We start from the raw sequence: 15432 nt of genomic DNA, 5'->3' as shown, positions 1-15432 counted from the left end.
CCTGGGAGAATGTCACACATGGAAACCTTTAGCAGCCGTTCGTTAATGATCACAACAAAGGCAGCGTTCCAATTAGGCAGGTAATCGCTACCAGAGGGTAGCCAAGGCTGGTCCGCGCATCCCTGTCGCCGCTCTCGGCTCCCGGGGAGCTGCGGCCCCGGGATGCCCCTCGGGGGTCCCCGCGAGCGGCTCCGGAGCGACCCGCGAGGTCGCCGTCCGCCGCCGAGCCCCGAGCCCGCGTCCCAGCGAGGCCGGGGTCTGCGGGCCCCTGTTGCTTTTTCTGGGGGTGGGCGCGTAGCTAGCGGCCGTTCGTTTTCTACAAGCATTACGGTATCCTGTGCGCATTCCGAACAACGGGCTGTTCATATATCTGCCTGCCACGGCTTCCTGAAGGAACATGTGGAAGTAATAGCGAGCGAGCCGTGCAGTCACCCGGGCTGAGGACGCGCGAGAGGCGGGCGCGCGGAGGCCCCGGCCTGCCCCCCTGCAAGCCCCGCTCGGCGAACCCCGCCTGTCCGCTGCCGACGCGCCCCTCTCGGGCCCTGCGGTGTGGGCTGCTCGACGTGCGGGAAGCAGCTCGCCCGCCCCGGCTGTTTGGAGTGCGCGCGCGCGCGCGCGCCAGGGAGGATAAAGGCTGGCGCCCCCCGCCCGCCCGCTGGGGAGGAGGGCGAGCCGGGGAGGGGACGCGCTCCCCTCCCCCACCATGGCTCCGCAGCCCCGCTCCGCCCGGCTCCGGTTGCTGGAGCGCCAGCGCCCCCTTTCCCTCGCGCGCAGGATCGTCCCTTGCCGGCGCCGTCCCGGGCCTCGCGTCGGGCGGCGCTGGGTCAGGAGCCCCGCTGGCCACTCCGGGGGCGCACGGGCAGAGTCGGACGCACGCCGCCCGCGGGCTTGCGTAGACCACCGCCCCGACGCCCGAGCCGGAGCCCCCGGGCCCCCGGCCTCGCCCAAAACAAAGGCGCAACGAGATACGTGGCTCCGAGGGCGCAAAGGTCGCCCTGCGGAAGACCGTCCCCGGCCAACGACACAGACCCTCCATTCTCTGGACCCCACTTCAGACTCCACCCAGCCTTTGAAAAACCCATCATCCTCCCATCGGACTCGGCAGTTTGCTTAATCCCATTAAGGGATTAGCAGCTCCGCCGCACTTTCCGTCAAAGACCTCCAGCCCAAAACAGCACGGCCACTCGGAGACCGCTCCCGAGGGTCCCGTTTCGAGCTGGGCCAGGAGCCTAGTACGAAAGGGACATCTCTCACTCCAGATTTATATTCTCTCTGGGCGCGGACTCGGAGTTTTATGTGTTCCTGTTGTTCTTTTCAAAGAGAATACAAAACTATTTGCAGCGCCAGAAAACAGACCCCGGGTTGCGAGGCAAAGTGGCTCTGGAGATGCTAGGGCTCTCTGCAGGCTCACGAACCCTCTTTCCCGGCAGAGCGGCGACACCTCCCCCCTGACGCCACCCCCACCCCATCTGGCCCGCTTCCCCGCCCCCTCCCCTCCCCAGTTGTTGTCGAAATCGGGGGGGGGGGTGGGACTGGACCCCCTGATTGCGTAAGAGCAAAAGGCGAGGGCGCCGCGCGGAGACGCAGAGACTCGGAGCGCAGGGAGCTCCGGGGAAACTTTTATTTTGAAGAGGCCAAGGGGGGGGGGGCTTCATTTCCTGACAGCTATTTACTTAGAGCAAATGATTAGTTTTAGAAGGATGGACTATAACATTGAATCAATTACAAAACGCGGTTTCTGAGCTCATTACGCTGGGAGCGAGCGGCGCAGAAACAGAGCAGGCGACAGCGGGCGCAGAGCGCAGGCCGTGGACTCACTTTTACCCCATGTGTAGGATTTTCATTGTGGAGTGACATCGGAGGAGAAGGTAAGGGAGAGAGAAAAGGGATTTTTGTTCCACAGGGAAGTCCCTGATCGCACGCTGGGGCTGGAGGACGCGAAGTAGCTTCCAGCGTCGGAGCGCTGGGTCGCAGTCGGTGCGTCCCGAGGCGGGTGAATTCCGAATAAACCTCCCGGGGAGGGGGGGGGGGGGAGAACGGCGGAGGGGGAGGGGAGGGAGAACCCGAGTTACAGAGTCTGCTGATTTAAAAAAAAAAAAAAAAAAAAAAAGAAAGCGCACACATTTTTCCAGACTTATTTTTGAAAGCGGTGTTTTTCTGGCAACCCTATGGCCTCCCAGTCAAATTGTTTAGGCTTACATTTTTGAGGTTTCTTTTCGGGGCGGGGGCGGTGTTCGTGGATACCGCGCTGGGGGTGGACGCAGGGGTGTGAGCGCTCCTCTTGGCAGTGGGTCTTGGAAGGCGACAGGTGTTTAATGAGTGTTTTCATTCCTGGCGCGGCGGCCGGCGGTGTGGAGCGCCGCGGGGCAACCGGGCGCGGGAGGCGCGCGGGGCTCGGCGGGAGGCGGCCGCACCTCGGGAGCAGCCCCCCCGGTGCACATGGCGCCAGCCGAGCGCGAGTGATTGCTGGACGGCGCTGCGCCCGCTGCGGACCGGGGCCAGACCCAGCCTGGTGGCGGCGGCTGCGGGGCAGGCAGAAGCGCCCAGGCTGGGGCGAGGGTGCGGGGAGCTCCCGAGCGGTTTGTGCGGCCCGTGAGCGGCGACGGAGAGCGGGCGCCGGCCCCTTGGAGCGCTCGGGCTGTGCGCCCTGGTGCGGGGGCGCCGCAGGCGAGCAGTCTGGCGTAATGACAAACACATTTGGCCTGGAGTGAAGAAGTCGTCATCACCTCGCGCTCCAGCAGCTGGGACTTAAGGACTTTGGAACGACGCTCTGAGGGGTCCTCGCCGTGCGCGGTGGTCCCCACCCCCACCGGTCCGGGCTCGTCCGCCGCCTTGGCGGGGTGGCTCCTGCAAAACCTGGGGCTGGGCCGCAGACTGGAACGACGAACAGGCTCTAAGAACTTAGAGGAGGAACGTCAGTGGCCTCGGGACGAAGGCGATCGGTGCGAGGTAAGAAGGCAGGAGAGTGGGAGGTGAGCCGCCCTGGCCCCCTGCCTCCGGCCCCTCGCCTTGCTGCCGCCGCGGTGGCCGGGGCCGTGCCCCTCTCGGCTTGGGGATGCGTGGCGCTTGTCGCCTGCACTCTCCCCGCGTCGCTTGGTTCTCAGCAGCCGTGTCCCAGCCTCCCTGCTCGCTTCGGAGCCGTCCACACGCACCCCTCCTCGTGCCGCCGTCTGTCCCCATGGAAATCGTGGGCTTTTTGTTTTTGTTTTGCACGTGAGATTAACTCCTGGCAGTGCCAAGGGAGCGGGCGGCGTCCGCTTGGCCCCGAAACAGCTGGGATCAGCGGTTCTGTGTGGACAGGGTGTCGGCCAGTTCGGGGCGAGAAGGAGTCCGGGCCGCCTGGCCAGGTGCGCGGAGCTGCCAGCCGCCTGCAGGGAAGCGCGGTGGCGGTCCCCTGCCCGTCTCTGCCGCAGCTGGCACGCCTGGCCCGCGCCTTGCGCCCGCAGCCCCTGCCAAGGACCTCGGGCTTGGCGCGCAAAGCGCCCCCCAACAAGGTGACGCTCACTCCAGCTCCGGGGTGAGGGCCGCCGGGTCCGGGCCGAGCTGCCTGCAGAAGCCCGGGGCTTGGGCGGGGTGGGAAATGGCTCTTTGGCTCCGCGGCGGGATTGCTCAATGTTTTGGACCCGCTCGCCTCGCCGCGGTCGCCCTGGATCGCCGCTCGGCGGCCTCTGCAGCGGGAGGCGGCGTCCAGGGCCGACGGGGTCCGGTAGCCCTCGGCCGCGCACAGCCCCTGGACTCAGCGCGAGGCGGGGCGGCCGCGGGCTTTCACGCGCCCCTTCCCAACTCGGAGGGCCCGAGCGCGGGCCCCCTCGGCCTGCGCCCTTAGAAGGGCCCCAGCCAGCCCCTGCCTCGCGCTCTGCTTCCACCCCCAGCGCAGCGGGACCTCGCCCGCGGGAGCCAGCGGGGACGGCTGCGCGCTCGCCCGGGTCCCGGGGCCGGCGGTGGCTTTCAGCGGAGGTCGGGCTCCTGGCCGTGAGCTGCGGCGGGATGCGGGGGAGGGGCGTCGGACAGGGCCCGGGAGCCGCAAACGCGTCTGGCGCCGCGGCCCGCCCGCTCGGTGCCTCCTGGCGACGGGCCGTGGGCGGCGCGCCGCGCTGGGACGCTGTGGCCGGAGCCTTCCTGCGGACCGCGCCGGGCGGGACCTCTGGCCCTCCGGCGGCTGCGCCCGGCGTCCGAGTGGCCGGGGGAGGAGCGGTGCTGCTGGGGAGAGCGCGGCACGCCCGCTCGGGGCCCCGACGGTGCGGCGGCGCTCGGCGTCCCCAGCGGCCCGACCCCGCCTCAGCCCTCGGGGACCGCGCGGGGCGCAGGGCCGGACCCGCGGTGCCCGAATCGCGGAGGGGGCTCGGTGGCAAGTCCTTTTGTTTTACTCTGAGACGCGAGCCGGGGTGGCTCGGAGGGCGGGAGACAGGAGAGGACGGGGGACCTGGCACCGGGGACGCCGCTCCCCGCCGCCGCCGAGCGCGGGTTCTGGAAAGCCGCGCGGCCTCCCCGCACCGTGGCCCGGCCCGTAGGAGGCGCTGGCGTGCGCCTGTAACCCTAAACCGCGGCCCGGCCCCCTGGGCGCCTCCACCCCGCCCGGGCCTCGCAGGTCTCCGTCGAAAACAATGCAAACGCCCAGCGTCTCGCCCGGGGCGCGGAGGCTTTGAGGCCGGGGGCGCGGCGCGCAGGGGCGAGCGGCCGCGCCACGCATCGCCCGGGGTCCCCGCCGACCTCGGGGCGCCGGAGACGCGGGGGAGCGGCGGCGGCCGCGGCGTTGCTGGCGTGGGCGGCTGGGCAAGCGGGCGTGGCGGGGCCCCACGGCGCCCGGGGCCGAGCGGTGCCGGCCCAGAACCGGCAGGGCTTGCGGACGGCGCTGTCGGGGCGCGGGAGCCCCGAGTGCGGGGCGGCGGGCGAGCGAGGAAGGAACCGGGTAAGACCCGCGGGGCTGCCGCGCCCCCTGCCGGGGTCCCTGGCGTGGGCTGGAGGCGGGGGGCGTCGTCGTGGCTCCCGGGCGAGGGGCGGCCGCCACCGCCGGGCGCGGTCCGAGGGCTGCCGGTGCGTGCGCTTTGGCGAAGACCGCTGACGCCCGGCGGTCTGGCCCGTACCCCGCGCGATGCTCGCGGGCGCCGGGGGTAGGGGGTGCTCGGGGAGCTCCAGGCGCTTTCGGCGGTGGTTTTCCTATCCCTGCGCCCCCTCCGCGGGCTTTCCACCGCGGCCACCAGCGACACTTAGAACTGCTACCCCAGAAAGGGTTGCAAACGAGATGGGTGTGCAGCTCCGAATTGGTGGCGGCGGCGAACCGGGGGGCGCGCATCCTCGGAGCAACATTGCCACCTGCTGGCCGTTCTCGGGAGCTGCCGTGGCCCTGGCGTCTCGGGAGGGCGCGGGTCCACCCAGGAGCAACGCTCGGAGGATGTTTCCGTTAAATTTTCCTTGAAGCTGCAAGAATCGGTGCACAGACAGCGTGTATTCTGTGGATTTTGTGTATTTTTTTTATTTGGTTGTGAAGGCAATTATCCATCTTTTGCATTGATGTGCAAAGCGGCGTTCACCTGCCGTACCTGGTTATCCTAGCACACCTGTGAGGAAGGCGGGTGGGTGTGTGTTCCTGTTTGCGGGTAAGGAGACCTGGTGTTGGCCTCTTGGCGACCAGTGCGCCACGAGCTGCTGCTCCTGAATCTGGCTTCTGCAGCCACAGCAGTTTGGGGACAGTCCAATGCAAGTGTTGTCGTTGCTTTCCCTGGCTCCATTACTGGGACAGAAAAGGTTTGAGCCAGGACTGTCCCAGCCCACACCCGTCGCTGGAATGTGCAGCCGCGCGCTGGGAAGGCAAAACAGCAGCAGGCCCTGGTGGGCCGCAGGGCTCCTGCGTGCCCCTCCCCGGCGGGGACACTAGCCCGCTGCCACCCATGCGCTCCTTCGGGCTGCCTGGGCTGAAGCTGTGAGACCCAGGAGAGCATTGGTCGCAGAGGGAAAAACAAGCCGTGTAATTTCCACAGTTAGAATTAACTCAGCAGAGCTGGAATTAGCCGAACCTCGGGCATCTGAGGTTTGAAGCCCTCGGTGGCTTTGGGGCCCCCGACAGCGCCTCCTGTGGTCTTTAATCACGCCGGGGCGGGGTGACCGTCGGTGTCCCTGGCTGTGCCGCGGGAGGCGCCGTGCAGCGCAGGAGAACGGGTCCGGCTTGGCTTGCCCTTGTCCTGTGCAGCCGAGCCCCTTGTCCCTGGCGGCTTATTTCTGTTTGAGGTGATCCAGGAGAAGGCGGTAGTGGCCGTGGCACAGGTGGGAGCTCCCAGGGCTGTGGGAGTGGCCCCGGGGAGTTGGACGTCAGAGCCAGAGAGGCAGGGCAGCTCCCGCTTTCTTAGCAAGGAGAAGCCCAAGGAGCCGCTGAGGAGCTTGCTGTATCCGAAGCATCCCAGGATTCTGCAGGAAGAAAGGCAACAAACAAACAAGAACCAAAAAACCTGGAGCGCTTGCGGCGAGCTGCACACCAGCCCCTGCAGTGCCAGCCAGCGAGCCTCGACGTAAACATTTTTTAAAAAACTTATTTCCGTTGTATTTGAAAGGCAGAGAGAGAGAGAGAGAGAGAGAGAGAGAGAGAGAGAGAGAGACTGTCCACCTGCTGGTTCACTGCCCTTCAGAGCCAGGCGCCTGGCACTCACTCTGGGTCTCCCACAAAGGTGACAGCAGCCGGGTACTTGAGCCACACACACCTGCTGCCCCCCCAGGGTAGGCATGGGCGGGAAGCAGAGGACTGGCCTGGGTGTGGGCGTACACGAAGCCTCGCTCCTGCCCCCAGCCCTGGTTTGCAGAGGAAGAGGTGGGGTTGAACGAGATGTGTCAGATGTCAGAAGCCCCTTCCATGTGATTTGGGTGCCATCTCCCGAGAGAGGAGAAGGACTGGGGGAGGGGACACAGGCCTGTCACCTGCCCGGAGTGCGCCTGGGGCAAACTGCGTTGCTGGGCTCTCTTGCTGGAGCGGCTTCGGAGGGTGGGGATGGAGACGGAAGTCTGTGCTGTGGGTGAGACGGCTGGGACGTAGCTGGGACGTCAGAGCAGGCATGCATCAGCCCACCACGGCTCCCTGCTGCTCCTGCTGCTGCTGCCGTCCCCTGCGGTGGCCCATTGCTGTGCCTCCACCTCTGGCAGGGTCCCCAGGGTGAGCCTCCGCTCCTAGGGTCGACCCCAGAGGGCCACTCACCGGGCGAGGCAAGACCTGGGCGGTCACATACGAGTCAGTGTCGTTGCCAGGAGTGCTGGCCTGGGAGCAAGGGGAGCCGGGACCTGAGACCCACGCAGTCCCCTGGAGGCTCCGTGTCCTCTGCTGCTGCTTGTGCCAGGGCGTGATGCTCACGGGGGCAGCCCCACGGGCTCTGGACACCCATGGGGAGGTTTGGTGCGGGCTGAGACCCCTCCCCTGCGCCCCCTCTGAAGCTTGGGGAGTCTCACAAGCTGCCCGCCTGGCAGGGCCTGCTGGGGAACCAGGAAGGGGCAGAAGCCAAGCACCCAGTGGCCCCTGGGCTCGCTTTGGAGCACACTAAGTGGATTAGCTGTGGCAGGCACATGTGCGCATGTGCACACACACACACAGCAGCTCCAGCGCAGGTGGTCCTGCCTCTGGCCCACACTGGGACCCTCAAAAGAGCCCTCAGCCCAGCCCGAGGAAGAGTGGAACAGGGTCCCCCAGCCCCTACCATACTTGTCTGTAGATAGTGGGGAGGGGTCAGGACAAGGCTGAAACACAGCCCTGCCGTGGGAGACCAGGTACTGCAGAACCTGGCTGTGCCGCAGCGGTGGGACTTGGCTCTGTCCTTTGCTAACCTGCTGTGAGCCTCAGCTGCCATCGAAAAACGTTATTTGTTATCTTCACTTTAAAAAGGCAGGAAGATTTTCCATCCGCTGGTTTAGTCCCCAAACACATGCTGGCCGCAGCCAGAGCTGGGGCGGGGCTAAAGCCAGGAGCGCGGAACGCCTTCCAGGGCTCCCCCACGTGGCTGGGCGACAGGGACCCACGCACCTGAGCCAGCGCCGCTGCCTCTCAGTGTCTGCACTAGCAGGAGGCTGGACTGGAAGCAGAGCTGAGCCCTTACCCAAGAGGTCGCGTGCCTGTGGCCCCAGACGCCCACCCACTGCCACTTCTTAAGATCAGCTGTGTCCTGGCGCTCTTACCAGCACCCACGACAACTTGGGCTCAGGGAATAACTGGCTCTCTTCCTCTCACGTTTTTCTCTCCGGCCATCCGCCCCCACTGGCCAGTGTGTCTCCTCCGGCATCCCCTCCATTTCCCCCATAGAAGTCAACGCGGGATAAATCAAGATTTCTGTAACTAGGTCACCATCCAGTGGAAGTGCCCATCGGATGCCAAAGCCCACACTTGGGCCATGGTCTACGCAGCCCACCTGGGGCCAGACCCAGTCCCAGGCAGAATTCTGCCCTCCCCTTCTGAAGCTAGCTTCCTGGAAAGTCGTGTCCTGGCGTCTTGCTTTGCGAGCTCCGGGGAGAGGCGGATCTAGTCCCATGGCATGCACGGGGCGCACCTTGGGGACCGCGGTGCCCAAGGTCGAGCCTGCGTGGCGGCTTTGGGCCCTCAGCTTGACCTCCTGTGGGTGAGGGTTGCGCACCCGACTCCTGTGAGCCAGTAGCAGCCCCTGGGCGGCGACCTCAGCCAGAGCACTTGGTCCGCGCCTGGGTGTGGGAACCGGGGAGGAGCCCCTGTATGGGTCGTGGCTGTGCAGTGCCAGTCCCTCCCGCTCCTCCTTTCCCCAGATTTTGTCGGGAAACTCGGGGTTCTGCAGGCTCTTCGGGGTTCGCCACATCTGCGGCGTCCCCCAGCCCCAGGCTCTGGGCACATATCCCCCCCGCTTGCTCTCTCTCTAGCCCTGTGTCTCTGTGGCTCTCCTTCCACACGGCTGGGCCCTGGGCTGTCCTGCCTCGTTCAGCCCAGCTCTGAATGCAGCAGGCTCTTGGAGGGGCCCTGGGAGAACAGAGCTGCACTGTGCCTGTGTCCTGGAGGGACTGCTAGTGGGAGTTTGGTTCGCAACAGCCAAGTCTGAGCCGGGAGCTCCTTCCAGTGCAGGGGCCCAAGCACTTGGGACACCCTCCGCTGCTTTCCCACGCATGTTTGCAGGGGGCTGGATGGGAAGGGGAGCAGCCAGGGCTCAAAGCGGCACCCATACGAGAGTCGTTATCAGCAGAGGCACTGTGCTATACACTTGTCTTCCTGAGGACATAGAGACCCTGTCACCATTGCCACAGAGCAGTGGGTGGCGGGGGTCCCTGGGGGCGTGCTGGGAGGGCCTGGGCCCCCGGTGGGGAAGTGCAGCCCCTCAACCCCTTGGGCTGTAGCGCCTGTGGCCTCTGGAAACACGGAGCAGGCGACTACAGGGGCGACAGCGCGGGCTGGCAAGCCCAGGTCCGTGCCCTGGGCTCTCTGGTTTGCCCATTCTGAACTTCATGATCTAAAAGGCCCTGTTTCTCCTCGTTTCTTGGGTCAGCTCCAAGACAACAAAGCGGGACTCAAGGGCGGGAAAGCCACGTGCAGGCTCCTAGCGCTGCAGCCTGGGTCCAGCGCCATCTGGGGCTTCTTTGAACGCCTCTTCCTTGGCGTCTCCCTGTCTCAGCTGGGCCGTCTTGGGCGGGACGTCGTTGCTAACGTGGTCTCCCTTTGGCTTTGCAGCTGTGTGGCGCGATGGGACCCTCCCCTCCGGCCTTCCTGGTCCTGGTCCTTGGCTGGCTCCTGGCAGGTATGCGCCCCAGCCCCCTCTGGGCCCCTCGCCTGGGGAGCCGTGCTCTGTGGGTTTGGTGCCTGTGTCCCGTGCGCCCAGAGCTGCAGGGACCACAAACCCCAGCTCCCTTGGCCTGGGTGTCCCCCTAGCGGCAGCTTCAGGAGGTTCAGGATCCTGGCACCGGCGTTGGTCAGGGAGAAGAGCCCCCGCCCCACCCACCGCCTCCTCTAGCACATGGGCTTCCAGGAGGGGTGGGTCAGGGCCCACAAAGGACGTTCCCAGGAACCCAGAGCGGAAAGTGCGTGCCCAGGAAGTCACACCTGCTCTCCCGTTGCCTGGCCGTCTCGGAGGTGCCTGTCCCGGTCCCCAGGACTCCAGTGGCGGGTCTGTGCTTGGCTGTGGGGACTCCCCTGGGCTCTCCCCTGGAGGTCGTCGTTTGGCCATTTGTTGCGACATCTGTCAGACGGGCCTGGCTTTTATCCATTTGCGCCTGCATCACCGTACTTTTCCAGTTGAGGCGCTAGCTCACCTGTTCGCCGTTTTAGGTCCTATCTATGGGAATGTGGTGGATCCGAGCCAGACCAGAGCCTCTGCACCCTCCTCAGGAGCTCTGCAGCCCCTCTGCAGGGTGCTGGGAGGCCTGGGTGCGCTCGGGGGCACCCTGCTCTCACACGTCCACCCCGGGGAGGCTTGGAGCCCGTTACCGAGATGGTGGCGTCTGCACGTCCCGTTCACTGGGGGCTTCCTCCTGCAGGACCGAGCCTCACGCGCTGCCAGCTCCCGCTACCCTCCATCTCCCCCGGCGACAGCGAGAGGGTGGTGCCACTGAACTCCTCTTTTACCCTGCGCTGCTCCGGGGAGAGTGAAGTGAGCTGGCAGTACCCCGTGTTCGAGGACGAGGGCCCCAGGGTGGACGTCAGGAGCGAGGAGAACAACACTGGCTATTTTGTGGCCGTGCTGGAGGTGGGCACTGCCACCGCGGCCCATACGGGCTTGTACACCTGCTACTACAACCACACACAGACGGAGGACAGCGACGTGGAAGGCAGCCACGTGTACATCTACGTGCCAGGTGAGTGGATGGGGCCGCGGGCCAAGCTCCTGTTGTCCTGTTGCTTGCTTTCTCTCTCTCTCTCTTTCTCTTTCTCTTTCTCTCTCTTTCAGATTTGGCTTATTAGTTTTTTTTTGTAAAGATTTCTTTTTATTTATTTGAAAGGCAAAGTGAGAGAGTGAGAGAGAGAGAGAGAAGGAGGCTGTTTTGGCCCCTGCATCCATGTAGGAGACCCAGATGAAGCTCCAGGCTCCTGGCTTTGGCCTACACAGTCCTGGCCAATGCGGGCATTTGGGGAGCAAACCAGTGGGTGGAAAATTCTCCTTCCTTCTCTGTCCATCTCTCTCTGCCTTTCAAATAAATAAATCTTTATTTAAAAAAGGAAGCGAGCTCTGGCTGTGGCGGTGGCAGCGTCAGTGGGGTGCACCTGTGCTGAGGGTAGCTGGGCCCGGTGATTTTCTGGAAGGCGGGGTGGAGCGGAATCCATGCCTGGAAGATTCTTCTTGCTCTTTAACCCCAGACCCGGACGTCGCCTTCGTGCCCCTGGGGATGACCGACTACCTGGTCATCGTGGAGGACGACGACTCGGCCATCATCCCGTGTCGCACCACCGACCCCGAGACCCCCGTCACCCTGCACAACAGCCAGGGCCTGGTGCCCGCCTCCTATGACAGCCGGCACGGCTTCAACGGCACCTTCACCATGGGGCCCTATGTGTGTGAGGCCACCGTGCGCGGGAAGACCGTGCAGACCATCCCCTTCAACATCTACGCCTTGAAAGGTGCCGCACCCCCACCCCCACCTCACCCTCACCCCGGGGTTCTCGCTCCGCAGTCCCCGCCCGCACGGTTGCTGGACGGCGTCAGTCTGACCTCTGTGGCTGTGACGCCACCGGGCTTCCAGGGTGCCTACCTGTGTAGGAGCTGCCGGTTACCCTGGAAGACTGCGAGGAATTCTTTTCTTTCTTGCCTAAACCTCTTAGCGTTTTGTGCACGTTCCTGGCTGCGCAGGCCCTAGAAACAAAGCTACACCCCAGGGCGAGGCAGTGGAGGCTTAGATGAATTTTATTAACTTAAGGGAAGGGATTGTGCTGAGGAGAGAGTGTGGTTGTGGGCTTTGTTTGATGTGAGCTGAGCTGGCACGGATGGGGCCCTGCGTGGTGGGCTGGCAGGTGTTTGCTCAGTGTTGCGGGGTGGGTGGCTGGCTGCTTAATGCTTGGTGAGGGCCTGCCTTGTGCCAGGCACAGGGCTAGGTTCTGGGGAGGAGCTGAGAGATGGGGAAGTGGGCACAGGATGGGAGCCAAGTGCCTTGCATGGGGCTGGCCAGCCGAGCCTGGCTGGTGACACGAGTCAGTGCCCGTGAGCGAGCTGGGGCACAGCTGCCCGCAGGTGCCGGGAGCCTGCGTTCTGCCCACGTGGCACTGTTGTCTGCTCTTGTCATTATTTTTGTATTTCCGTGCGGCCGCTGGCTGCCCCTCCGTCTTCAGGACCTCGTAGCCAGGCCTCCGAGGTTGTACAGATTCTGTCTCCCTCGAACTGATTGGTGGAGCATTTTGCGGGGTTCTCTCACCCGCGCGCACTTGAAACCTTATCATAAGCCGAGCGCACCAGGGAGACTCAGGCGCTCGTGTGTGTTCTCACTGCAGCGGCGTCGGAGTTGGATCTGGAAATGGAAGCGCTCCAGACTGTGTACAAGGCAGGGGAGACGATCGTGGTCACCTGCGCCGTCTTCAACAACGAAGTGGTGGACCTGCAGTGGACTTACCCCGGGGAGATGGTAGGTGCCCCATGGGGACGGCCGGGCGGTGCTCGGCTGCAGGTGCATCTCGCTAGGGATCACAGGCAGGTGCATCTCGCTAGGGATCATGGGCAGGTGCATCTCGCTAGGGATCATGGGCAGGTGCATCTCGCTAGGGATCATGGGCAGGTGCATCTCGCTAGGATTCACAGGCAGGTGCGTCTCGCTAGGGATCATGGGCAGGTGCATCTCGCTAGGGATCATGGGCAGGTGCATCTCGCTAGGGATCATGGGCAGGTGCATCTCGCTAGGGTTCACAGGCAGGTGCGTCTCGCTAGGGATCACAGGCAGGTGCGTCTCGCTAGGGATCATGGGTAGGTGCATCTCGCTAGGGGTCACGGGCAGGTGCGTCTCGCTAGGGATCATGGGCAGGTGCGTCTCGCTAGGGATCACGGGCAGGTGCGTCTCGCTAGGGATCACGGGCAGGTGCATCTCGCTAGGGGTCACGGGCAGGTGCGTCTCGCTAGGGTTCACAGGCAGGTGCATCTCGCTAGGGTTCACAGGCAGGTGCATCTCGCTAGGGATCGTGGGCAGGTGCATCTCGCTAGGGATCACGGGCAGGTGCATCTCGCTAGGGATCGTGGGCAGGTGCGTCTCCCTGGTGATCCATGTCCTGTCGGCGTTGCTGGGCCCCTCGCCTCTGCAGTGAGCACCAGGTGGTCTTTCAGGCTCCTCCCTTGAGGGTGGGCATTGGCCCAGCCTCCTCAGACTCCTGCATCTCACCACACACAGTGCCTGGCTTGGAGTCCTGGCTTCACTCTGGATTCCAGCTGCCTGCTAATGCCACTGTGTGCACCCTGGGAGGCCTCAAGTCCTTGGGCCCCTGCCACCCACACAGGAGACCTGGACTGTGTTCCTGGCCCCTGGCTGCGGCGTGGCCCAGCCCCAGCAGCTGTGGGCCTTGGGGGGAGTGAACCTGCAGATGGAACATGCTAGTCCTCTCTCTGCTTCTCAAATAAATGAATAAAATAGAGCGCGCGTCTTCAAAGCTTTTTTTTTTCCCTCTTCCGCTGCAGAAGGGCAAAGGTGTCACAATGCTGGAAGAAATCAAAGTCCCCACGCTCAAGCTGGTGTACACGCTCACGGTCCCCAGGGCCACGGTGAAGGACAGCGGGGACTACGAGTGCGCCGCCCGCCAGGCCACCAGGGAGGTCAAAGAGATGAAGAAAGTCACCATCTCCGTGCATGGTAGGGCCCACCTCCCGCGGGGGCCATGGGGGCCATGTGCATTGCGGGGCCGTGTGCACTGCAGGGCCGTGTGCAGGTGTGGGGGCCGTGTGCACTGTGGGCCGTGTGCACTGTGGGGCCGTGTGCAGGTGCGGGGGCCGTGTGCACTGTGGGGCCGTGTGCAGGTGCAGGGGCCGTGTGCACTGCGGGGCCCTGTGCACTGCGGGGCCGTGTGCACTGCAGGGGCCGTGTGCACTGCGGGGCCCTGTGCACTGCGGGGCCGTGTGCACTGCGGGGCCGTGTGCAGGTGTGGGGGCCGTGTGCACTGCGGGGACCATGTGCACTGCGGGGCCGTGTGCACTGTGGGGCCGTGTGCAGGTGCGGGGCCCTGTGCACTGCAGGGCCCTGTGCACTGCAGGGCCGTGTGCACTGCGGGGCCGTGTGCAGGTGTGGGGGCCGTGTGCACTGTGGGGCCGTGTGCACGGCCGCCCGTGCCCTAACGCACACTCCTCCCTCTGCAGAGAAGGGGTTCGTGGAGATCAAGCCCACTTTCAACCAGTCGGAGACCGTCAACCTGCACGAAGTGAAGCATTTCGTGGTGGAGGTGCGCGCCTACCCCCCGCCCAGGATCTCCTGGCTGAAGGACAGCCGGACTCTGATCGAGAATCTCACCGAGATCACCACGGACGTGGAGAAGGTGCAGGAGACGCGGTAAGAGCCCCGGGCGCACCTGGCAGACCTGAGACAGGGCGGCTGGAGGTCCCTGGCATGGGTGGTGTGTCGGTGGCACCAGGAGCCACCCGTCATCTTCCCCACCCCCGTCACAGACAGCGCGCTGGCTCTGCGGGGTGGGGCAGGGAGGAAGGAGAGGGTAATGGAGACCATTTGGATTGAACGCATCCCTGATGTCTCCAGGAAACAGTGTTGTTGGCTCAGCATGGAACACAGCTGCCCCGGTAGGGGGCTCCACGGGCACTAAGAATGTCCTGGCTAGACGTGGTGCCGGGACTGCTTGGTGACCCGGGCAGGTAGCTCTCGTCTCTTGACCACCGGTGGAGAAGTCTGGGTCTGCCACCCCCAAGGATCTGTAATGCAGCTTTGGGAAAAGCTTAGGTCCTTGGAGGGGAGGACTGGGGTCGGGTGATAGCTGAGGTCTCCCGGGGTTTTCGGCTGTGATCAGGATCTGAGACTCAGAGCTGTGTCTGCAAGGGCTGGCTCCTTCAGCTCCGAGCCTGTGCAGAAGCGGGGCGGCGCCGGTCTCCTCTGTCCCGTTAGCCTCAGCGTTTGCCTGCTTCCTTCTGGACTAAGCTCTGTGTGTAATCCATAAGCAGCACGTGGGAAGTGGAGTTTTCTGACGTCTGTGGAGCAGGGATGGCGGGTAGTGCAGTGCTCAGCCTGGAAGGTTCTTCTGGCTTTGGCCGGCTCCGCCCCGGCCACTGTGGCCCTCTGGGGAGGGAGCCAGTGCATGGAAGACCTCTCTCTGTCTCTCCCTCTCTCTGTCATTCTGCCTTTCAAATAAAGAAAGAAATCTTTAAAAAAAACAAAAAGAACAAACGCAAAGAGATGCCTTGTAAGAAGGCTCACTCCTCTTCTCTGTCCGTCTGCCCTGTCGCGCCTCCTCCCCACTTGTATCAGCTTCATTAGGTTCTTCTGGAACTTTCCGAAGGTTCCCAGCAGTGGGAAGGTTAGGTCCTCCACATGGGTTCCTAGAGA

At 64.5% G+C, this 15432-nt stretch overlaps 1 protein-coding gene across 4 annotated transcripts in view; it reads left to right on the top strand.

Annotated features, from left to right (window-relative positions):
• Positions 1-1667: 1667 nt before the first annotated feature.
• Positions 1668-15432, top strand: part of PDGFRA (platelet derived growth factor receptor alpha) — a 33394-nt gene continuing 19629 nt past the window's right edge. The window contains exons 1-7 of one of the 4 annotated variants that reach the window (XM_062198824.1): positions 1668-1868; positions 9656-9722; positions 10459-10776; positions 11276-11536; positions 12401-12531; positions 13569-13740; positions 14241-14430. In XM_062198824.1, coding sequence (XP_062054808.1) covers positions 9668-9722; positions 10459-10776; positions 11276-11536; positions 12401-12531; positions 13569-13740; positions 14241-14430 — 1127 coding nt within the window. In that variant the 5' untranslated portion in view covers positions 1668-1868; positions 9656-9667. Of the gene's footprint in view, positions 1869-2604; positions 2950-4890; positions 4910-9655; positions 9723-10458; positions 10777-11275; positions 11537-12400; positions 12532-13568; positions 13741-14240; positions 14431-15432 lie in introns of those variants that run through there. The other 3 variants (XM_062198821.1, XM_062198822.1, XM_062198823.1) reach the window with 3 other exon arrangements.

The sequence above is a fragment of the Lepus europaeus genome, chromosome 8 (assembly GCF_033115175.1).
Source record: "Lepus europaeus isolate LE1 chromosome 8, mLepTim1.pri, whole genome shotgun sequence".
NCBI classification, from domain to species: domain Eukaryota; kingdom Metazoa; phylum Chordata; class Mammalia; order Lagomorpha; family Leporidae; genus Lepus; species Lepus europaeus.
This window is presented reverse-complemented; position numbering and strand designations above follow the sequence as displayed.